General features: G+C 38.0%; 1 protein-coding gene across 3 annotated transcripts in view; it reads left to right on the plus strand.

Moving 5' to 3' along the window:
* CEP112 (centrosomal protein 112) overlaps positions 1 to 24,164 on the plus strand; it is a 285,142-nt gene that overhangs the window by 123,931 nt on the left and 137,047 nt on the right. For all 3 annotated transcript variants that reach the window (XM_032776336.2, XM_075071883.1, XM_075071884.1), the window contains 2 exons: positions 8,186 to 8,321; positions 16,964 to 17,071. In XM_032776336.2, the coding sequence (XP_032632227.1) occupies positions 8,186 to 8,321; positions 16,964 to 17,071 (244 nt within the window). The remainder of the gene's footprint in view (positions 1 to 8,185; positions 8,322 to 16,963; positions 17,072 to 24,164) is intronic.

Below are 24,164 nucleotides of genomic sequence, written 5' to 3' on the forward strand. Positions count from 1 at the left end.
TTAAATCTACTTCTCCTTACAAATGTACTTAACTTTTATGAATGGATTTTAACAACTGGAGCAGTCAATGTTTGCACTGTGCTTGCAGTCTATGTTTTTCATTATCTCATTAGATAGTTGTAAATCTACCTCCTTTCAGCACAGCCAAATTGTTCTCTGTGCAACTAACCATATTGTTCTGTGTTTATCAGGTGTGAGATGAATACGATATACTCTTCAAAAATAGCTTTGGGTGTTTTTTTCTGTCTGCTTGGCCTCTCAAAGGTAGAGTAGTGAAGGAAACTGGAGAATTCCCTCTTAGTTCTGTGGCTCACAGCCACCTACATAAGAACAGCCATACTGGGTCAGACCAAAGGTCCATCTAGCCCAGTATCCTGTCTTCCGACAGTGGCCAATGCCAGGTGCTTCAGAAGGAATGAACAGAACCTAATGTATGGTTGAACCTAAAATGGGTAGCTGCATGAGAAGACTTATTACATACTGGGTGCTTCCGTTAAGTGCCCAATTAAGCGCACATTGTTTACATAATGCTTATTACATAACAAAGAGACCTCTTCTAAAGAAAGCTCTTAAATATCTGCCACAAAAGCCACATTTGTTTTTGCCCAATGCTGTTACAGCTTAGGGTACATCTATACTAGCCGTTGGATCGGGGGGTAGCGATTGATCTATCGGGGATCGATTTATCGCGTGTAGTATGGACGCAATAAATCGATCCCTGATCGCTCTCCCGTCGACTGCTGAACTCCAGCTTGGCAAGAGGCGGAAGCAAAGTTGAGGGAGGAGCCGCGGCAATCGACCCTGCGCCATGATGACGCGAGGTAAGTCGAACTAAGATACTTCTACTTCAGCTACGCTATTCTCGTAGCTGAACTTGCGTATCTTAGGTCGATCCCGTCCCCTCCCCCACCCCCCCCCCCCCCCCCCCCCCCCCCCCCCCGTAGACCAAGCCTTAGTGAGGGCCTATGCAGAGTTAAGGTGGTTATGAAACTGCCTGGGAGCTTTAACTGTAAAGTTCCTTTTGCTTGGAAAGGAGTGCTGCATTTGAACTCGAAGCAATTTTTCCTCTCCTAGTCTAGCTGAGTTGTGTTGCTGTACCTGGATGGCACTGAAGTGTGTGACACAGCAGTTAAACAATAGGTTTTAGGCAGTGTCCCTCCCCTCCACTCACCATTTTAGACCACATTGCACAAGACAAAAGGGTGGGAGTTATAGAGAAGATCTTTCTATATTGTTGATACTGGCATAAGAAAACTCATACTGGAAACAGTAAGTTTTATGGAAGTAATATCCCAGAGCTGTTTTAGCTGCATTATCTTTTAATACATATAGGGGAAAAACAAGGAAATTGAAACAAAAAGGCATTAAGTTTCCAAAAGTATTTGAGATGTGCTAGAAACCAAATATATATTAAATACAGTCTTTTTATATACTTTTAATGAATAAACTATTGAATATTTACTACCCATCTGAAATTCTCTTTATTCTTTTGGTACGAAAGACATTTTAAATCATGAGGAAATTGCATTGAAAAGAATAACAAATTCATAAGTCTGGAAGGGATCTTGAGAGGTCATCTAATCCAGCCCTTTATGCTGACCCAGAGCCAAGTATACCTAGACCATCCCTGATAGTATTCATCTAATCCAGAGGTTCTCAAACTGTGGTCCATAGACCACCAGTGGTCTGCGAACTCCATTCAGGTGGTGCGCGGATAGTTCCCTCTAAGGTGTGTGCCCAGGCAGCCGCATATGAGAGAATGAAGGGCCGCCTACCTAATTAGTGGAGCCGTGCAGGCATGGCTGCTATAATTAGATGCATTGACCCTGGAGAAGATGCACATGTAAGGTGAGGTGGTGGCCTTGGGGGGAATAGTGGGTAGGTGGAAGGGGGCAGTGTGGTGCGAAGAGGGGATAGGGGGAATTTGGGATGTGCAGGGCTGCCATTTTCCCCAGCTCCATGGCTGCAGCTGCCGGGGAGAGACGGCGCCCCTTCCCAGCCTCAGCTCTGTAGCTGTTGTCGTGGGGAGATACCACCCTTCTTCCCAGCCCCAGCTCAGGGGCTACCATGGCAGGGGAGAGAGGGAGAGACCCGTCCCCCTCCTTCCTAGCCCCAGCTCGGGGGTTGCTTCGGCAGGGTTGAGAGGGCACATCCATCAGATTAGAAAGGTAACACTATTGACATGAAAATATGAGTTGTGTGCTTTTATTTGTAGAACAAAAAAAGTTAATTATTAAGGTTTTTTTATAGCGTTTTTATCCAAAGTGCTTTACAATAGTTAGCTACTGTACAAACAACATTCGGAAAGATCATTAAGTGCTCCACCGAGACCCTCAGCAATTTTCAAGTGGTCCGCAAAAAAAAAAAAAAGGTTGAGAACCATTGGTCTAATCTGTTCTTTAAAACCTCTAATGACAGGAATTCCACAACCTCCATTGGAAGCCCGTTCCAGTACTTAACTGTCCTTATAGTTAGAAAGTTTTTCTTAATACGTAACCTAAATCTCCCTTGCTTCAGTGCAACTCCGCAGTGATCCCTGGGTATTATAAATTACATTGTTTTCTTTTCTTCAGTGTTGTTGCCTTTTTTAACTACGCTGGGATTGTGAAGCTGTTATGGCTTGCTGTCAGCATGCCACTCTCAGAAACTAATGATGATGAAATATTCCTGTCAGTATGCATATTGTAGCTGACTGGTAGCTGGTGTGACTATAAATAACCAATGACTAGATTGTGACCCTAAGCAAGTGGATGGTTCTTAAGCCCTCACCTTCCCAGGAACAGCCCTAAAGGCACTGGGACTTAGATGTCATACCTCTGACTACCAGTCCATCCTCTGCATCTTCCTATCTCCTGGGGAGATATTCTTCTGGCCAACACCATTGGTAAATTATTACTCTCCTGCACTGGATCTGCTCCAATGACAGTGTGTGGTAAATCTCCATTTAGTCCTCACTAAACTGCTCCAGGGTTGGTGTAAGTGGGTGAATAGCCTTGCCTACATCTAGTGGCATGAACCTAAAGTCATGGTAGCCCACACTGGGTTGTATATAAAAGTTAGGTTCTTAATCTCCTCTTATTCCCCTGAACAGGCACATAATCTAAGTCAGAATCTGATCCCAAAATTAACATAATGGGCATTATCTAGCTTCCATAGAAAAAGCTCTCAGTAATTTCAGTAGTTGCCAAATGCCTACGTTAGCCAAATACATCAATTTTAAATGGCAGGAATACTTGGCAGAAGGTAGACTATATGCTAATGTGTTACTTTGAAAATTCTTTTTCTTTATTTTTAAGGGAATTGAAGTGACTGGCACATGACAAATCTCAGGCTTGTAAATGAAGCCATCTGTGTTAATGCTGTCTTCACAACTATTTTTGGCATAGAAAACATGGAAAGGGAGAGAAATTTTGCCTTACTGTGGCATGTTTCACACTGAATTTTAGTACATACGCCTTGCTCATGAACTAGATATTTAAGACTGTTCTCTGTGTCTGTGCCGTTAGGCTTCAGGAGAACACACTCTTCTGATGAATACATCTTTGTCAAAGTGATTCCTTCATCTCCATTTATAGGTTTAACCAACCTTTATAAGCATTAGGCTGCTCAGTCCCTATAAGTGGGATTCTACAGCTGCCAGAAATGTAAGAGGACTTGGCAAAGAACTTACATAGTCATGAATCTGACTGACTGGTATCATTTTAACAAGAAAACATTAAGGACTGTTATGACCTACAAATTTTCAATATTACTGAAAAACCCTATAAACTACAAATTGTTTGTATGCTGAGCTGTGGAGATAGGGAATAAAATTAATTACCCAAGAATGGGTGGGGGGGTGAGAGAGAGAGAGAATTCTGAAATGTCATAATGAATGGAAGATTTGTGTTTGGTGGGTTCTTTATTTTGGGAATGAGTGGTTTATAGATTGGCTTATCTTCCCTACCCTAGGTTACTATTCTGTCACTGTTGTCTTTTTATTTAACTTTTTTTATTGTGTCATATTGCGGTAGGCATCCAAAGGCCCTTGGGAATCTTACTTACAATAATACTGGTTCATACTACATCTGAGAGAGCCTCTTGAGGTTATTCTGTCTCATGTAAATCACTGGACCACCACTGTTTTCTGTTGATTTGATTTGTAATACTGTAATAGCTTACTGCATTTAATTATTATCTCCAGGAAGACATTCTAGAAGCCAAGGGAAATGATTATGTTGAAGCACTAAGGAAAAGTAAATAAAAACATTTTCTACTCCATTTATAAATACACTTCACAGTGCTTCTTTCTCAAATTCCCATCCTAGACTTCATAGTCCACTTTAACTGCGATGATTTGTGCTTGTGTAAGACTTCTAGTTCTGTTGCCTTACCCTTTATACACTGACACAAGAGGAATTTGCTGCTTTTTTTATAAATAAATTGGGGCCAAAGAGTAAATTCACCCTTTTTTTATATTCATGCCGGCTCAGCTTTAGGGGATTTGAGTGATGTAAGTGTATTGTACTGGGCCCCACAACTAGTACAACAGAAAAAATAATCTTCAAAGTGAATATTTTAGTGCTTCATGCAAAGCACGCTGCTCAAAGTCTGGGAAAAATAATAAATCTGCTCTTACATTTGTGAACCACAGTCCATTGTTGTACATGATTTCTAAGCTCCAATATCAATCTTAAATGTATAACAAGTAGACAGTACTGACGCCCACACCCTTGAAAAAAATGAAGTCTTATTCCTGATTATAATGAGCATGTTGTATCTGTTCATGGGATTAAATCCTTGAAAGAAAGGAAGGTACATAAAATCAGATTTCTAAAGGTTAAGTAGAGTTCATTGCATTTATTTCATAATATTTCAGTATGAAACTCTTGTCTTCAAGGAAGTAGATTCATGAAAACCAGTTACGAAGTTCTCTAATAGCATAAAGACTGACAGCTCCTTTTAAATTTAGTTTTATCATGACATTATTGGGTAGACTATAAGTTCCATTGTCTCTTGTCAATTATCAGTGGGGATATGTTTGAATAAGCTGTATGTTTGTTTTTACTTCTTATCTGGAATTGATGCTAAGGCTTCAGATGGACAGGAGGAGTAAATTGTCTCTCAGGATTCAGTCACCTACAGTAGGGGCCCTTGGGGAGGATTAGAAAGACATTGAGGTTCCCCTCACCATGTTTCCTCTAAATTAGTTCTCCTAAGCAGCACCTTACTGGTGGCATTTTGCTAGGATCTCTCCAGTTTCTCCACTTTTGTTACTTCACTTTAAGGAGGTTCTACAACTCACAGGGACCCAGCAGAAAATTAATTCAACCTATGCTGTATTAATTTTCCTGTAGAATCCCAGTGGGGCTGGAGAAGGGGGGGGAATGATGCATGTTCTTCTTATCTCTGCTTTGAGTCTTCTCCTTCCCCAATTTCTACATGCAGATGCCCCCCCCCCCCATGCATTGCATGGATTTCAGGGGGATGATTGAGTCTAGATATGAAAGTAAGGTATCAGGCTCAACACATGACTCAACTGTCATGTGTCACGTGATAGTGGAAGAGTATTCTTGGCAGTTGAGCCACACTCAGTACATAAGTTCTAAGAAATTTGCCTGTGTTTTTGTATTTATAAACTGTATGAAATATCATTGAATTCATAGCTCCTAACTATCATATGGTATGGTACAAATTAAAACCTAGAAGTTCCCTCTGCACACTGAATCTAGAGATAAAATCATGTGTTGGTTTTGTGCCACTTATCTGTGTATAATCTTTTGAAAGGGAGAATGGTTTAGCAGTTCAAGCATAGACCTAGGAGTCAGGAGTTCCGAGTTCTGTTCCTCAATCACTGACTTGTGGTGTCACTGGACGAGTCACCTAAACTTACCGTGCCTCAGGTTTCCTATGAGAAAAATGGTGCTCCCTGCCTTCCTCACAGCAATATTTTGAGAGTAATTCAATAATGGTTGTAAAGCATTTTGAGAATCTTAGGTAGAAGCTACCATAGAATTGCAAAATGTTATGAATCATCATTATTTTTCTATTTAAAGTGTGAAACATGACAAAAACAAAGGAAATGCTATTAAGTATATGTCAATCGAAAGAACTTTGGCTTCTTGGATTTAATGAAACGTGAAAAGTGTGCTAGTGTAAAAGAAAGTGGGGAGACCTAAATTGTTCAGACAAGATCATAGGGAATGCGAAGGAGGGTGAGCCAATTTAATATGTACATAGTTTTAAAAGTAACTGAGAAGCAATATTTAATTTCATAGGTTAAAATAAGGGACTGCTAAAGAAATAAAACAATGTTTGTATAAAGAAAAAGTAGCTGGTACTGGTTGTTTGTGAAAAGAACAAGCTACTGGTATGAAAGTGGGTTGGAAATGTGGTGCATTAAATTCATGTAGAGAATTGCATCTTTACGCAGTCCATAAAAGGAAACTAGAAAATGGAAATGTTTTGGCATTGAGCATAAAGAATGTTTGCCTAAGGGTTATATATACCAGCTAACAATATTACGACGAGAGCATGAAAAGGCTAAGATGGTTAACAAAGAAAAATGGCATAACTGTTTTCACCAGGATATTTCCAGTGTATTACGTGAGAAAATCTAACGAAGTATTAAAATTAGCATTTAAGTCTTTTTGTTGTGCCCAGTTCCTTTTTTACATGGGAGAGGGGGGAATAGGTATGCTCTATATAAGAGAATTCCCAGTCTCCTTATGTCTGAGTTGTCCTACAGTAGTACAGGTCAGCAGAAATATAGGGTATTTTTTCAAATATATTTTTGTTGTTACATGACCATTTAGTTTTCTGTGTGAATTTAGCCATAATCTACAAGAGTTATTTGATCTTTCTGAGGTTAGAATCCTCTCCTGGTCCCCTAACTTGTGAAGATTTGGATGCTTTCTTTGTCAAAGTGTGTTATGAAAGCAATAGAAGCGGATGGGAATGCAACAACTTCCAGCATATTGGAGTTGGCAGCTCCCAGCCCTTTATTAAAAGATTGCTTGTTGGTATATTGCAAGCTCGGTGCTGGCAAGGTGATGGGATAGATAACTTAGTTGGTCTTTTCCATCTCTAACATGTCTGATTTTGATGGCAATCATTTCAGTCAAGAACTGGGATATTCACCGTAAGGGGCTACTCCGGCGTATAAAATGAAAATGTCAACCAGAGCCACCTATTAGATCCAGGCCTTGTTTTAACTATTTTTCTGTTACCATTTATGCCACCATGCTGTGCCTCTCTATACTAAAAGGTGTTTCTATGATCTGGCCTTTGATATTTAAAATGTAATGTCCTTAAACATTTCCTATTAACTTATTTTTCTTCCTTTCAAAAGTGTACATCGAAACGTTTCAAAATTATTTATGAATTAGGACAGTGATATGTCAGTACAGTGGCAGATGCTTATGATTTTTTTTGCTTATGTCTGTATTTACATATGTATATCTTGATAGCTTTGTTACATCTTGATAATTTGTAAATATTTTAAAAACAACAATGCAAATATGTGTACAGACTCCTAAAAATAGTAGTTAATTTGTTGATATATTAAGATACAGTGCCTTGGGATAATAAGACTTGGAAATTTAACTCATGTCAATTCTGTAAAGGCTAAGTGGATGTCATAGTATTAAGGGTTTTCACTAGACTTGACTGTGCAGGTGCCATATGCCTCATGTTTTCAACACTTAACATTTTGATATATGCCAGGCAGTTGAATAATCCGGTCTCCCACTTGGCAGAGATGGTACAGGGGATATGATCTTGGTCAGTTAATGGAACAATATAGTCTTACTGCAAAGCCTTTTTTTTCATATAAATATCAGTGGAAGATACATTATAGTTATTGAAGGAAAGATTAAAGAAAAAGTTTATATGTGGCACAATAAAGCTGTATCATTTAAGCTGTTGTATCTTAGTTGAAGGCTTTGAAGGTGGTGTTGGTTTCATGATATCCATATAGGCTTGCTAAATCCAATAAGAGAAAGTGACAATAATTCTAGACTTCTTACCCAGGTTACTGTTCTGTTCTTCAAAGTATTACTAAGGAAAGTTTGGCATAAACTGAGACCGAAAATTGAAACCTGAATACTATTTTAAACTGATAGGGTTAAAGGCCTTTCTTTTACACTAGCACACTTGTTCTTTTATTTGATACTTGAACTCTGAAAAATTTTATGTGACTTTCTAGGGAGAAGGAGGAGCAGCTGACTCGGGTGACAGAGGTACAGAGGCTGCAGGCCCAGCAGGCAGATGCTGCCCTGGAGGAGTTTAAGCGGCAGGTGGAGCTGAACTCAGAAAAAGTCTATGCTGAAATGAAGCAGCAGGTGAGAAGGTCACAATGCCAGCCTTTCTGAAACTCTGTCTCAGTAGGATAGCATATTCTGATCTTATAATGCCAGAAACATATTTCACTTGATAGTGCTACATCAAAATCTTTCACAATGTAGTGACTTTGCTAGCAAGTCAGAGGGGGCTGTTAGCAGTTGATTCATCTTTATAAGAAAGCCAGAATTGTCATTGTTACACAGCTATCTATAGTTATATTACTGATTAGAGCTTTTCCAGGATTCAGAGTAAAATGCATTAGTTTATATACTTTTATGCAATAATGTCTATACTTTCCCACTCTTTCAACTTTCTCTCTCTGGCTATTCTTTTAGGGACATGTCATTTTCCTATTAATATGAATTTTGCAATAGTTTCAATGAGAACAGAGCCAGGCTCATTCTAATGGTGGTCACTGATGAGCAGATGACAACAAAAGCCTTTTTCCCACTTGAAAATTACTATTAACAATCATTTATTGACATACTACTTAGTGTGATAGTCATTTTACAGAACAAACTAGATTAATGTATTGGCCCCGAAGGAGCTTAGAGATATCACACGAGTGAGAATAATGAACAGTAGAGTGGGAAGGGATGAGAAATAAAGGTACATAGAGTGGCCTACTAATATCATAAAAATGCTTATGGTATCTCACTCCGGTGAATTGACCTGATCCATTCTGCCTTGCCAACTTGCCTCTTTAATAGGAAAATCCAGTTGTTTCTTATTACAGGATGATGTAGCATGAGACTTACAATGGATTTAAGCGGCAACTGGTGGTAAAGCACCTTGGTGAACACTTCTATGAAATAGAGATTGTTTCCATTCTGAGGCTTTCCTCTTGCATTGGAGAGCAATAGAAATAGTGGAAGATGTGATCTTGTTGCAGTTGCCACTTCTGACCATCAATAGATCTCTGTAAAATATTATTTGTGCTTCAGAATTGTTTGGGATGAAAGGAGCTATATGAATGTATGATACTATAAGAATCAACATTTTACAACTTCTTAAAGGGATCACTTCTGCATAATCCACGTACAGCATAGAGAGATTCTTACGTGATAAGATTTTTTGTTTACTGTATTGTTTCAGTATGAAATTGATTTGGTAAAATGAGGGGAAAAGAGTAAAAATGTTATAAATATTTACCGGTAACTGAAATGCAATGTAGCATAAACATAATTGAGATAAATACCATACAGATATATACATCTTATTCACAAATCATTAACTTTTAAATTCATATTAATGGTGTAATATGAACCAAATAATGGTGAGAAATAAAGCAGTAGTGCTAGAAATTTGATTGCTTATTTTGTTGAAAAGAATGAAAACCTTCCAACTTTGTATGCAGTCTGTATTTTTAACAATTGTTTTTGTTGTTGTGAAACGCTGGTTTTGCTTCTTTCAAAATCTTCAGTATAAAAGCAGCAGAGCTGTAAGGCATCTTCTGTTTTAAAAGTCTTGTACAGAGAGCAGATAATGGAATTTTGAAATAAAAAGGCTGAGTCTGTTTTGAAAAGGCAACTTTTATGTTGCAAACTAGACCCATGAGGGCAATAAAACAGGCCCTAAAATTTCAGTCACTGTCCTACAGTTTTCTCTAATCTGAATCTCTCCTTTAGCTCCTTCAAGATTACTTAAATTAATAAATTTTACTTCTGTTCCACGTGAGAAATGTACTTTAATTCTTATTGAAGATATGGTTTCATTGATCCAGAAAGATTGGGCTCATGATTTAATTTCTTTCAAGAAAAAGTTTGCGCAAAATAATCCTGAAAATATATTCATCATGAAATGTTGTTTTTTTAAATTTCCTTAAAAAGGAAACAAAACACTGAAATACTCTAGGAAATTTAAAAATACATTTAATTGAATTCCATAAAACTGCCATGTATTTTTTTCATTTTCTATGTGCTGAATACCATTCCATTTGTATGTTAAATACAGACAGAGAAAATGTATTTAAGATAACCAAACTGTTCTTTTTTCGGCTTCATTCAATGATACCTCAGTCCACGTTCAGGATACCTTCAGCTTCATCCAAAGTATTGTTGTGAAGGCCAAGATTATAACAGGGTTCAAAAAAGAACTAGATAAATTTATAGAGGATAGGTCCATCATTGGTTATTAAGATGGGCAGAAATGCAAAATCATGCCCTGAAGTGTCCCTAGCCTTTGTTTGCCAGAAGCTGGGAATGGGTCACAGGGGATGGATCACTTGATGATTACCTGTTCTGTTCATTCCCTCTGACGCACCTGGAACTGGCCACTGTGAAGATAGGATAGTGGGCTGGATAGACCATTGGTCTGACCCAGTATGGCTGTTCTTACATTCTTATTGAATTGTGGTGAGAGACTGCCTTATGACAATGTCAAGCAGTGCTTTGTGTGGTCTTACTGCATGGAAATGGTGGACAGTGCTCAGTAATAGACTGTTTTTGTTCATAAACAAATATAATGGTGTGAAACAATGTTGAAGAAAGAAATATAGAAGCTATCGAAGACGGTAAAATATTTGTGATTTATTTTAATTCACCAAAAAGATAAAATGTCAATGGCCAAATTGTCAAAGGACCTTTCTGAATGGCACTGCAAAACCCTACATTCAAGTAGGCAAATAGTCCCACCCGCATACATGTACCCTCTATTTTCTGCAGTTGCTAGTTTTAAAATGAGTGGTTTAAGATGCTTCATTGAAATTTGACTGTATATCCTCTTCGCTATAGCAGCTGCCCTAGTTATTATCATAATTGTGATCTCTTTCTTTTTATTTGTATTAAGGTTTTGCCCAGAGAGCTGAAAGAGAATTGGGGCTCTCTGTATTAGGAGTTGAACAAATAGATAGGAAAACTCTGTCTTGTCTTGAGGAGCTTACAGTTTGGGGCATTCAGATAATGGCTTCTGTTCAGTATTGAACTGATTTTCTTGGCAAAGAAAGAGCAACTCAAAGACCAAATCCTTTTAATTCCCGGCCTTAGATAACTGTATTTGATGTATAGCTTAGGAAGTGTCATTAGTCTAGTGCTGGCTACTGCTGTTTTACTCTGATAATGCTGTCAGTGTAGACCTGTTCTGGAGGAAGTTCTCCTCACCTGAGACAGACTCACCACAAGATGGAACTTTGGGGATAGAGCGAGAAAGAAATGGAAGAATTCCCTGTCTGTGGTACATAAAACCACCACCACCTAAGGCAGCGGTTCTCAAACTTTTGTGCTGCTGACCCTTTCACATGGCAAGCCTCCGAGTTCGATCCCCCCTATAAATTAAAAACACTTTTTATATATTTAACACCATTATAAATGCTGGAGGCTAAGTGGGCTTTGGGGTGGAGGCTGACAGTTTAGACCCCCCATGCAACCCCCTGAGGGGTCCCAACCCCCAGTTTGAGAATCCCTGACCTAAGGTATTATGCACCTGATATGTCAGACATTAGCAAGGTTGTTAAATTACATAATGATGAGAGAAATCCATCACAAGTGAGGAACTGCAGAAGAAATGCTCACACAACGTTCTTTATTTGGCTTATCATTGTGCTTTGTTATTACAGAAGTTCCAGTGCGGTATGAGATGTGATTTACTATGTGCTGTTGTACTTAGGCCTGGGAAAATGAGTTAAGCAATAGTTAGCCGTATATTTTACTCTTCATGCTTCTTATTGATTTGTATCAGCCTTTCTTTAATTTTTGTGTGTTTTGCATACTGACTCGGATTGTTTCCATCATCGGGGTATTATATTTCAGTTTCATAAACACTCAGCATGCTAAGGTTAAGCAATGAAAAACTGTAATAGTGAAACACTGTGTAAAATGATATGCTATTTAAAGAAATGTGTTCATAGCTGAGAATTTCTTTTTTTTAACATAAGAACATAAGAACTGCCACGCTGGGTCAGATCAAAGGTCCATCTAACCCAGTATCCTGTTATCCAACAGCAGCCAATGCCAGGTGCCCCAGAGGGAATGAACCGAACAGGTAATCATCAAGTGATCCAGCCTGTCACCCGTTCCCAGCTTCTGGTAAATGGAGGCTAGGAACACCATACCTGCCCATCCTGGCTAATAGCCATTGATGGACCTGTCCTGCATGAATTTATTTAGTTCTTTTTTGAATTCGATATGCAGTAGATATTCACATTTTTATTGTTTGAACTGACCAGGTGTTAAACATTTTGTCTGTATGTATATTTCAGATATTATTCAAGGCAGAGTTCTGACTAGTTTTACGGCATGAGTAGTCTGTGACTTCAGGAAATAGTAAGGTACTATTTAATGAGTAAAAGCATCAGAATATGATCCTTAATGTTAAAACTTAAACATACAGAGGCAAATTCTGCACTCAGTTAAACCAGTGTAAATCTGGACTGACTCCCTTGAACCTAGACTGTAGGAACCATATGGGGCCAACGGGCTGGGCGAAGGGGGAGGTTGTGCTACCCACCTTTTACTCCCATTGATTTTGTGAGAGCTATAAGTTATTAACACCTATTGATTTGAGGCCCACAATGCACAAATAGGTACATTAAGAGCTGATAAGTATTACCTTACTTGGAGGTAGTCCTATTGGTTATTGTTGACTATTATAAAATTTTAGTATTATGCAAATTATTTGATATGTGAGAGCTGTGCTGTGCTTTCTGAGTAAATGTCTATATAGTGATTTAGGAGAAGATTTTTGATAGAGGTTTTTTTTTTGAACTCACACTGTTGTTAATATAACAGGCATTCCATTAATGTATGGTCTAGCCTTATTTTGCTCACAGTACAACAGAAAGACGTCTCCATCTGGACATCATTTATTAACACTGGATCCATATGATTGTTTTGGTAAAACTTGACATTTTTGAGAGAATCAGCATTTTGGCAACTCTTTGATTTAAGCAAATTTCCAGCCATCTAACTAGCTCCCTCCCCGCCCCCACTGCTGCCCATTTGATTTTGAAATGCTTAATTAGGCACAATAGAATGTCTGTTTATTTCTTGTACTTTATTGGAAAGAATTAGATTGGTAATACAATTTTACCTTGAAATACCATGACAATTTCCGGTTAAATGCTGAAATTTTCAGTGTTGCCTTTTTTTACATTGATGATTGTGGGGAAAAAAAATCCCTAACACAAGTGCCCATTACCATTGGTGATTTGTCTGTGAAGGACTGAAATGAATTGAAGTGAAAGTAGCAAAGTAATATGGGTGAATTTCACAGGATCATATTATTACTTAGAAAGTAGTCTCTAATAGCAGAAAAAATTAGAATATTTTTTAGAGTTTTGGGAGAGAGAATTAAATGGATGTTGCATCTGTTAAGAATTATCTTCCCTGGATTTACTGTTTAATGAGAGCTTAATCAGGCCAAGCTTTTTGTGACCATATAGAGGAGTAAAAGCAAGTAAGAATCTCCCTTTCGCTTGCATGGCCACGTAAGGTCTGCCTGAATTGCAGCTCTGGCACTAGGGGGGAGAACAAAGTGCTGTGTGCCAAATGCTTCCCTTCAGAGCAGAGAGGGAATGGGCAATAGATGGAGCAATGATTTCTCCTATGCAAGCGCCAGCCACAGGATCTGACTGGCCACTTGGAGAGGATTATGGTGTACCCCACAAAGGGGTGTCACAAATTACTCTCCAGTCTCCTGGGTACATGTTAGCCTGTGGCAACCCCTGGCAGCAAGCCTCCCACCCCAGGTCAACAGACTTGGCTTATGGAGTTTGAGCTACCTCTTTAAAAATAGTTATGTAGATGGCACTTTGAAGTTGCATCTTGGGCTGGAACTCAGGTTTTGTAGACTACCCTCTTCCTTAGGCTTCAGAGCCTGAGCACCAGCCTCCAGCATGGTCTACACAGCTATTTGTAGTGCGGTAGTGTGATCTTGAGTTTGTCAACCCTGGCTGGGAGGCTTGCTGCTGCGGTCTAGTCTCTCTGAAACGCAGTGCCTCCTCTTATTCTGAGGTGCTCAAGTAGCACAGTTTATCCCTGGGTTTCTAACATAGCTCTATGGGATTAATTATACCAAATTTACTCAAGTGGACCAATTCCTTTGCTTTCAGTGACAAGTGTGGCAGAATTGGGCCCTATGTGTTCATCCTATAAACCCAGAAAACTCAGGTGTCAATTGTGCATTCCTTCTTGACAAAGCAAATCGGTTTATGCTTTGCTTTTATTAAGCATATAGCACAATTTTCTCTATAATGAGTATTTCAAGGCTGCTGTTTTTCAGCTAAGACGTGTCAAACCATGTTGTAAATGTTGATAGCATGTGGCAGTCATGCCTTCTAAACTTCTAAGTTTTCAAGCAGTTCAGAATATCGGGACTGTTCCTGAGAGGTACTGAACTCTTCAAATCTCATTGACTTCAATGAGGCTTGCCGGTTATGAACCTCTTGGGGTCAAGTTCATAAAGAGCAAATGATAACGTAAGGCGTAGGAAACAATGTTACAGTGACTAAGCTTCAAGTAGTACTTCAGAGAAACAATACTGAAGCTCTCTTTTCACCCATCCTTTCTCATTTCCTCTTCACATATGCACCCAATTCTCAAATAAGCTACATATGTTCTTCCAAAGACAGAGTGATATAGTATTGGAGCAAATGCCATTGCTTCTCCTGGACAGAGCTTAGAATGACCTACTGACATCATAAAATGGAATCTTGAGTAACTATAGCAACACTGGACTCTGAACTTCACTGCAAATATTAAACTTCTGAAATCCTCTTTTTACTGTAATGTTAATTAAGGAAGTAACAAATGGAGTGGGATCTGGCGTTATCAGTTAGTATAATTGATATTTGGTTTATTTATTCATGTAATTTATGACTTTGAGAAATTACTTGCCATCTGCTTCTTATTTTTCAATAAGCTCATGATTATTAAGTCATCTGATGTCCATTAGATGGATGACTGAAACAGTTTCAACTTTAAGCTCAGTATTGTTTTTTCCAGATCTAGGTGGCTGTCCTGTGACAAAACTTCATTTATTGGTGTTTACGTGGGTATAAATATAACTGATGTTTTCACACATGCTGCTTCAAGCATTAGCCAATTGATTTTAATAGCATATACTGCATGCTACATCAAAGACAAAGGGAGAAAGATCAGACTGGTTTATAGAAGTCCAGATTAAAAGCACTGTATACACATCACTCACAAAAGAAAAGTATTTACAAAGCCAAATAGTAACTGCCAAAAAATGAATAAACAGAATATGTGACAATATTTTGGCTCTAGTATTTGTTAGGATTGGCAAATGAGAATCAGAAAACCTCATTGCACTTATGGCCAATATGCATACTCTGTGCTAGAGATTAAATAACAGAAACATATTGTTTTATTTGTAGAATTTATGTAATATATTACTTTTTTGTATACATTTTCTGTGTCAATTTTTAGAACATTTTCATTATTAAAAAGATGATTTTTAATATTTTGGACTTTATTTTGCTTTAGTTTTTCATTTTTGTAAAGTGTAGTTGGGGAAAACTAAGGGGCCTGCCTTTCTTTTATGTATGAGATGGGGAAATAATGAGCTACAAGGATGGTTCTAAACTGGATTGGGAGGAGAGAGAAGGTGAAGATAGCAATGGAGGTCCCGCTTTTAAGGACTTACTCGGGGCACGAGGGACACGGAATAGAGGCATTGCTGTTTGTGCTCTGCCTGCAGCCCCATGACCTCTAGTCACCCTCAGTGCTGCAGTTCATCCCCTTCCTATATCTAGGAAAACAATTCCTGTCCCTGCATCTTTCCCTTTATTTGAGATAACTTTTAATTAAAATGGCTTCCCCATTGTTAGTGATTACTTTCCTCCTACTTATCTGGCTTAGAAGTGGCATTTGAGCCCATTGGCAAATACATCTATGGGCACTCCTTTAGGCGAAATAGGAATTTTAGCTTAGGGTACAGAAGTTCATTGTTTTTCTTCTTCTGGTATTGCTGATGGACTTGCAGCAGAAAGTGGATTCCTTATAGCTATATTCCCCATCCCTCTTCTGCCCCTTTAGGGAGATACTGCTACTTAGGTTGGGAACTAGATCTGAAAGGAATTGGTGGGTAAGAAGTGAGGTGTCGTATTGTATGTAAATAAACCCTTGGAAATATGACACAGAACTGATAGTTGTGCTTTTGATGCAAAAGCCTTTGTTAACTAAGTTATGAAATTGCTTCCTTGATACCATGTAGGGGAATCTGTGTGACTCGTTATTCATACGCAATGACTGTTTTCAGAGAACTTGCTGCTCCTTTAAGGTCTTTACTGATTTTAAGATACATTTATTTTAAATATATAGATTGTGCATCCAACTCAGAACATTACTTCCACTAAATTTCAACAAGCAGTATATATTTTAAAAAAGTATTTTTAGTCTTGTGTATATATAATATTCAATTGATTTTTGTGGGATGTTACAACTATTGAATGAAAAAGAAGACCTTGCATGCTAATCAGAAACAGGTGATATATGTGACGTATTTGTGTAACTAACTAATGATCCTCAACATACTGATATGTTCATTTCCTTACAAATGGGGATTTTTTATTATTGACTTTTATCTTCAGGTCTTTGATTAGCCATCATCTATCAAAAATGTGTCAAAATGTGTTTGAAGCTATAAATTTAAAAACTAAACATTCCCTTTGTTTACCTTGTAGATGGAAAAAGTGGAATCAGATCTAAGCAGATCAAAATCTCTCCGTGAAAAGCAGTCAAAAGAATTCTCTTGGCAGTTGGAAGAACTCAAACAAAGATATGAGCAACAGGTCAGTCTGCCATTTTTATTTGGTGAGACAAGGTGGTTGAGGTAATATTTTTTATTGGACCAACTAGTGTTGATGAAAGAGACAAGATTTTGAGCTACAAATACCTGAAGAAAGCATGTCTCTTTCACCAACAAAAGTTAGTCCAGTAAAAGATATTATCTCACCCACTTTGTCTCTCCAATATCCTGGGACCAACACAGCTACATTTTTATTTGGTGGTATTTGTCTTTTCAGTGTAGTCCGTTCCAGCCTGGTCTTGATCTGACTCGCTCATTATGTTGGCATTCTTTCCTTTCTGTCAAAGCTGGCTCCTCTGTTTGCAAAGCCATGCATTAAATACAAAAGCTCCTTGTTTCCTCTACATCGACTTTGCTGTCTCTGGGCACTGACTATTTCCTAAAGGATTCCCAGCCCTACAAAAATAAAAAATGCATTTATAAAAAATAAAATGGCTTGACTGCCCCGTCTATTTTTTTCTCTTATTAAAAAATTAGATAATTTAGTTTTAATATCTTCTGGATTTTTAATATTTTAATTCATTTTATGGCACAAACTGTGTTTTTAGAAAATATTCTTATTTAAGTGGTTTTGATAGATTATCATTTTAAAGATGTAATAATCTTTTTCAGTGCTTAATTTTGATAGGCAGTTACAGTAGCTCTCTGGCTTACAGGATGCAATAGCTTGCGTTTGCTTATTGTAGGAAGCTTCTTATATTTCTGTTCCTTTCCCTTTCACAATTATTATGGCTCTTCAGTAACACCTTTTGGGGGCTGAGAGGATTGAGCCATTTTATGGGCTGCAGCAGCATTATTATCTTCTAAATAAAGGACTTCTTTCTGACTTACAGCAATGATACGATAGCTCCATAAGCTGCAGGTAATCCATTGGCTAGATTTTTTGGGCAAATACAAGTTTGTATTTCCATGAGGGAAACCTTGATTCAGTTCCCTGCCCAGATTTGTGCTAGGCTAGCATGAGCAGGAAGTATTGCAGAGGGAACACATTCAGCCATTGGAAGTGTGGGAAGGGACCACCCTGGCTTAACCAGGAGATCTTCAGTGATCTAAAAATCAAAAAAGAATCCTACAAAAAGTGGAAACTAGGTCAAATTACAAAGGATGAATATAAAGAACTAACACAAGTATGTAGGGACAAAATTGGAAAGGCCAAGGCACAAAACGAGATCAAATTAGCTAGAGACATAAAAGGTAACAAGAAAACTTTTTACAAGTATATTAGAAGCAAGAGGAAGACCAAGGACAGGCCCGTCACTCAATAGTAGGGGTGGGAAATAATAACAGAAAATGTGGAAATGGCAGAGGTGCTTAATGACCTCTTTGTTTCAGTTTTCACCAAGAAGATTGATGGTGATGGGACGTGTAACATAGTGAATGCCAGTGAAAATGAGGTGGGATCAGAAGAGGCTAAAATAGGGAAAGAACATGTTAAAAATTACTTGGACAAATTAGATGTCTTCAGGTCACCAGGACCTCATGAAATGCATCCTAGAATACTCAAGGAGCTGACTGAAGAGCTATCTGAGCCATTAGTGATTATCTTTGAAAAGTCATGGAAGACTGGAGAGATTCCAGATGACTAGAAAAGGGCAAATATAGTGCCATCTATAAGAAGGGAAATAAGCACAACCCGGGGAATTACAGACCAGTCAGCTTAACTTCTGCACCTGGAAATATAATGGGACAAATAATTTAGCAATCAACTTGCAAACGTCTAGAAGATAATAAGGTGATAAGTGACAGCACATATTTGTCAAAAACAAATAGTGTCAAACCAACTTGATAGCTTTCTTTGACAGGGTAACGAACGTTGTGGATAGGTGGGAAGTGGTAAACATAGTATATATTGACTTTAGTAAAGCTTTTGATACTGCCTTGCATGACCTTCTTATAAACAAACTAAGGACATGCAACCTAGATGGAGCTACTATAAGGTGGGTGCAAAACTGATTGGAAAACTGTTCCCAGAAAGTAGTTATCGGTGGTTCACAGTCATGCTGGAAGGACATAACGAGTGGGGTCCCACAGGGATCAGTTCTGGGTCCAGTTCTGTTAAATATCTTCATCAGTAATTTAGATAATGGCATAGAGAGTAGACTTACAAAGTTTGCAGACAATACCAAGCTGGGAGGGGTTGCAAGTGCTTTGGAGAATAGGATTAAAATTCAAAATGATCTGGACAAACTGGAGAAATGGTCTGAAGTAAATTGGATGACAATTCAATAAGGACAAATGCAAAGTACTTCACATAGAAAGGAACAATCAGTTGCACCCATACAAAATGGGAAATGACTACTTAGGAAGGCGTACTCCGGAAAGGGATCTGGAGGTCATAGTGGACCACAAGCTAAATGATAGTGAACAGTGTAACACTGTTGGAAAGAAAGCAAACATCTTCTGAGATGTATTAGCAGGAGTAAGCAAGACATGAGAATTCTTCTGCTTTACCCTGCGCTGATTAGGCCTCAACTGGAGTCCAGTTCTGAGTGCCACATTTCAGGAAGGATGTGGACAAATTGGAGAGAATCCAGAGAAGAGTGACAAAAATGATTAAAGGTCTAGAAAACATGACATATGAGGGAAAATTGAAAAAATTGGGTTTGTTTAGTCTGGAAAAGAGAAGACGAAGAGGGGACATGATAATAGTTTTCAAGTATGTAAAAGGTTATTACAAGGGGGAGGGAGAAAAATTGTTTTTCTTAACCTCTGAGGTTAGGACAAGAAGCAATGGGCTTAAACTGCAACAAGGGAGGTTTAGATTGGATATTAGGAAAAGCTTCTTAACTGTCAAGGTGGTTAAACACTGGAATGAATTGCCTAGGGAGGTTGTGGAATCTCCATCATTGGGGATTTTTAAAAGCTGGTTAGACAAACATCTGTCAGGGATGGTCGAGATAATATTTAGTCCAGCCGTGAGTGCAGAGGACTGGACTAGATGACCTCCCAAGGTCCCTTCCAGTGCTATGATTCTGTGATATTTGGGTTGCCTCACTATATCTAGAAGGGTCCCTGGGCTGAGCAGTTAAGGGATGAGATAGCTTTACTGGGTCTTGAAAGAGGGTCCTGTCCAGAGCTTGGGTGGAAGAATAATGCTTGTGATATGTCACTTTGAAGGTAAATTGAATTAAAGAGACTAGATGGTTTCAAATCAGAGTCTGACACATCCTCACACAAAATTGTCATAGTTATACTGTGAAGAGTTTGACTGACACATAATGTAACTATAGTAACATGCAGGTATTAAGGCTTTGTCACATTGGAACAATTATAGCTATAAATACCTATGAGTCTCTCGTTTTTATTTTACCAAAGATTCACGAATAGTCAGGGTTCCACTTTTTTTTTTAAATTCCAAAGTTGGACTCCTATGTGTACAGAGCCCATCAGTAAGATCATAGTTATGATTCCTGTCCATCACAATTAAGTAAAAGCTACCTGTAGTAAATGGATAGGGAGCACTGATATGTTTATCCTATTGCTAGTAGAGCATGGGAATAAGTTTTTGTTTCTTACACATGGAAAGACCATTGCAGCGGTTACTTGCATTAGTGGATTAGCGATCCAATGGTTAAGGAGATTACAGAAATAAATAAGATAGCAAGAAAGTTGCATGCACCAAAGACTAGGAATGGCGTAAATTAGTGTATGTAGACTAAGGTGAAACTCTGTACAGCAGCAACCAGGCTATGTGTAGTAAATCAAAATCTTCAGGAGCACAAGTAGTAGCGGATCATTTTTCTCACAAAAGTAAAGACGATTGTGTTGTATTGTCAGACTGAATTGCTTTAGTCCAAGGTCATGTTTGAATTCAAGCTTTGTTGTTATGTGGCAGTTTGACATACTGAAATAATCTGGATGCCTTATCTGATTTTGCAGTTATGATTAGATAGTTATTGCTGCTGTGCTCCATCTATAGTAGAGTTGTCTTGGGAGTGAAGCCTTTACCTCATCTTGGTAGCTGTTTAAGGTACATACTTTGCCTTTTGTTAGATGAACTAACATGAGGTTTCCAGGCCCACTGATAAAGCTGGGTAGCAAAGGACATTTGGTCTGCTGACTTCAAATGACTACTTTTATCTTATGACAAAGTTCTAAGTCAACTCTAAGAACAATCTGAAGATCTTAAAAACCTTGATCTAAAAGTCAAAACAAAATCCCGAAGCTCTGTGTTTCCCAGTTGAAATGGTTTCGTTATTAACTAGCATGAAAATTATTTTTACTACTTCGCCTTTATAGGCCAAGACAGTATGTCATAAAAACGGGGAGGGAGCGTTATACCATGTTACTTTAAGTCTGTGATCACTTTCTGTCTTTAACTAACTGTGTGATATTGCTGGGTGCTGCCTGAACAGTTGTCACATTTGACTCTAGAGTGAGTTGCAGTTCAGTGGCTGATGAAGTGCTTTCTGAGGTGATATGATGATTTTGGAACTAATCCTGCATTACTGAGCGTGGTGGTTTCTTCAAGTAAAGAGCACTGTGCTCAGCAGAAAGTGTTTAATGGACTGGGTCCTTTGTTTACAAGCACCTGGGAATGGAAAGCAATATTTAAATATCAGATCATAAGACCATTAATTTTTTAAATAAGTTGGGGAAAAGAACAGAAATCTTTCATAGTGGGTACCCCATTTTTTTTAACTATTTTCATTATTATTATTGAGACTAACACTGGCTGTGTGACATCTTTGTAAAAGGCAACATTAATTTCCGCAGTAGTAATATTGGAGTCTAGTTTCAGAAACTGTAGACCTCAGTTGATCTTGCTTTCATATTGTCTTAGTAATCAGATTGTTAATCATTTACTAATTTAAATTGTTCTTTAGATTCCATTTTAAGGCTTATATTAAAATGGGTGGAATTAGTTCATAATCCTATACATGGATTCTGATATGCTAGAGTTAGTAAATTGCTCTTCAGTAAAGTAGCTCAGAAATGCCAAAGATAGTTGAACATTTTTTTTTTGAAATGAACATTTTGGGGCAGATTCTATGTTCATCCACAGCTCTGCTCATCACAGGAATGGAATATGGGCCAAAGGTGGCTTTAAGGACCCCTATTGTTTCTCTCCACCTTTGCAATCTGTCCAAGGGGCCTATCTGGCCCCCAGTGTAAATGAGGGAAGTGTGAGGACTGACTGCTCCAGCTTACGCTCAGCCATGAATAACTATGCTCTCTTCTCCCAACATCCTCCTTACATCAGATGTGATTGCTACAGGTGTTTGGTATAGATCCTTCCCAGTAGATCTTCTCAACCAGGACATGAATATTCTTTGGGGATGGTTTCAGCAATTGTAATGACCTCTTTACAGCATCAGAATGACATAAAGGAGCTGGAGAAACTTTCTGCATTTTAGATGTGGGAATAGATGCTTCTTAGCATGTGGCCTTTCCGAACATTGTGCTTAGCAAAAATTGGTGCAGTTTTATTTTAAACTTTGTTCCTATCAGTTTAGTGTCACATGCCTGGTGAACTCTGCCATATGTAATTCTCCAGACTCCCCCTGTGCATGGTTCTTAAAAGTTGCAAGGAAAATATGCATTTAATGCTCACACAGATTGTGTTTCCATAGCTTTAAGAACGTAATCTGTAGTACTGTATGGTAATCTACAGTTTGCTGAAAATTAAACTGATGTTACCATATTACTGTTAACTTGAGACCAATAGTAATTTTTTCTCCTGATGTACACGGTTGGAAATACCAAAGGCGTAAATATGCTTCACTGACAAATCCTTGACTGTTTTTGTCAGACTTCAAAGGAAAACAGTAATTCTTAAAAATGTCATGGTTTGAAAAACCAGTGAGCAATTTCTTATCTTATACCTTGATGCTTCCAATATTCAGGGCTTTTGGATACCTGGGTCACAAAAGTAAAAACTCAAGTTAAAAGAAGAAAAACTTACAAGAAGTAAGTTCGGTATTTAAAACTATTTTCTAGTTAATCTTTTAAATGACTTTCTGTAGCAATGCCGGTATTGGGGTAAACACTGAGTTGAATATTATCCTCTAGGAGGATGTCTTGTTTTGTTTTGGCTCACTACTACTTTTGTTATATCAAAAGAACATCTATGTTTTATGTAACATCACTGAAACCTAAGGAAAGAGTAGTAAGCATCAAGCTACTAGAACATCAGTAGAGTATTCAAACATATCATTTTTATCCCCTACTAGCTTTCTCTGTTGTATCTGTTCAGATTTCACTTAAATATTCTTTAAAACCACACAAACATGAAAAATTGGTGATCTCTACCATAGATTGTGATAATTTGTCATTAGATACTATGTTCTTTTCGTGTTGTACTTTCTGCTAATAATACAAGGCTACTTCTATGTGGTTATATTGTATTGAAAACTCTGTTCTTTCAGATCCTTTAAAATTTCCTTTTAATGGTGCCAACTTTTCTCTCCTTTGTGTTGTTCTTTATTTAAAGTCAGGAGAGATTCTGTACTATTTTTTGAAGCAGCCTTCCCCTTGCCTTGTTTTATTGGACATATATCTTTTGTCATTGTTTTGGAATTAATAGCTCTATTTCCAAATATCGATTAAAGTTGACTGTTTGAGCAATAAGATACATGGTTATAGCATGCCTCAGGTCATATAATAAGATAACAGGCCAAAGTCTGAATAACTTAAGTATCTGAAAAATGAAATAATTGCTTTGAAATGTTGTGCCTCAAGTGTCTGATTGCTATTATGAAATGGAATTGACACATAAAAAGAAAAAAATACATTTTAACTGTCTAGCAACTTGAGCACATAGGGCTGGTCTTGCAACCTTAGCTTAAATGAGTAGTTGTCCTTACGTCTACAAGTAATCCCATTGATTACTGATTTCAAAGAGACTAGTACTATGAGTAAGGACAACACAAATGCTTAAGGATTACAGGATCTGCTTCTTATTGAGGCTTGAGGCTGAAAGCCCAGTTTTTCCTGTATTTGGGATATGCTTGTATCTCCTAGAATTTGCATACTCTGGAATTTTTAATTTTGCTTACAAAAGAGAGGTTTCCAATTTTGGGATGATTAATTCTTTTTTTTTTTGTGTGTGTGATTTGGAATGTAATTTGTAGTCA

This window comes from Chelonoidis abingdonii, chromosome 13, assembly GCF_003597395.2.
Source record: "Chelonoidis abingdonii isolate Lonesome George chromosome 13, CheloAbing_2.0, whole genome shotgun sequence".
Taxonomy (NCBI): Eukaryota; Metazoa; Chordata; order Testudines; family Testudinidae; genus Chelonoidis; species Chelonoidis abingdonii.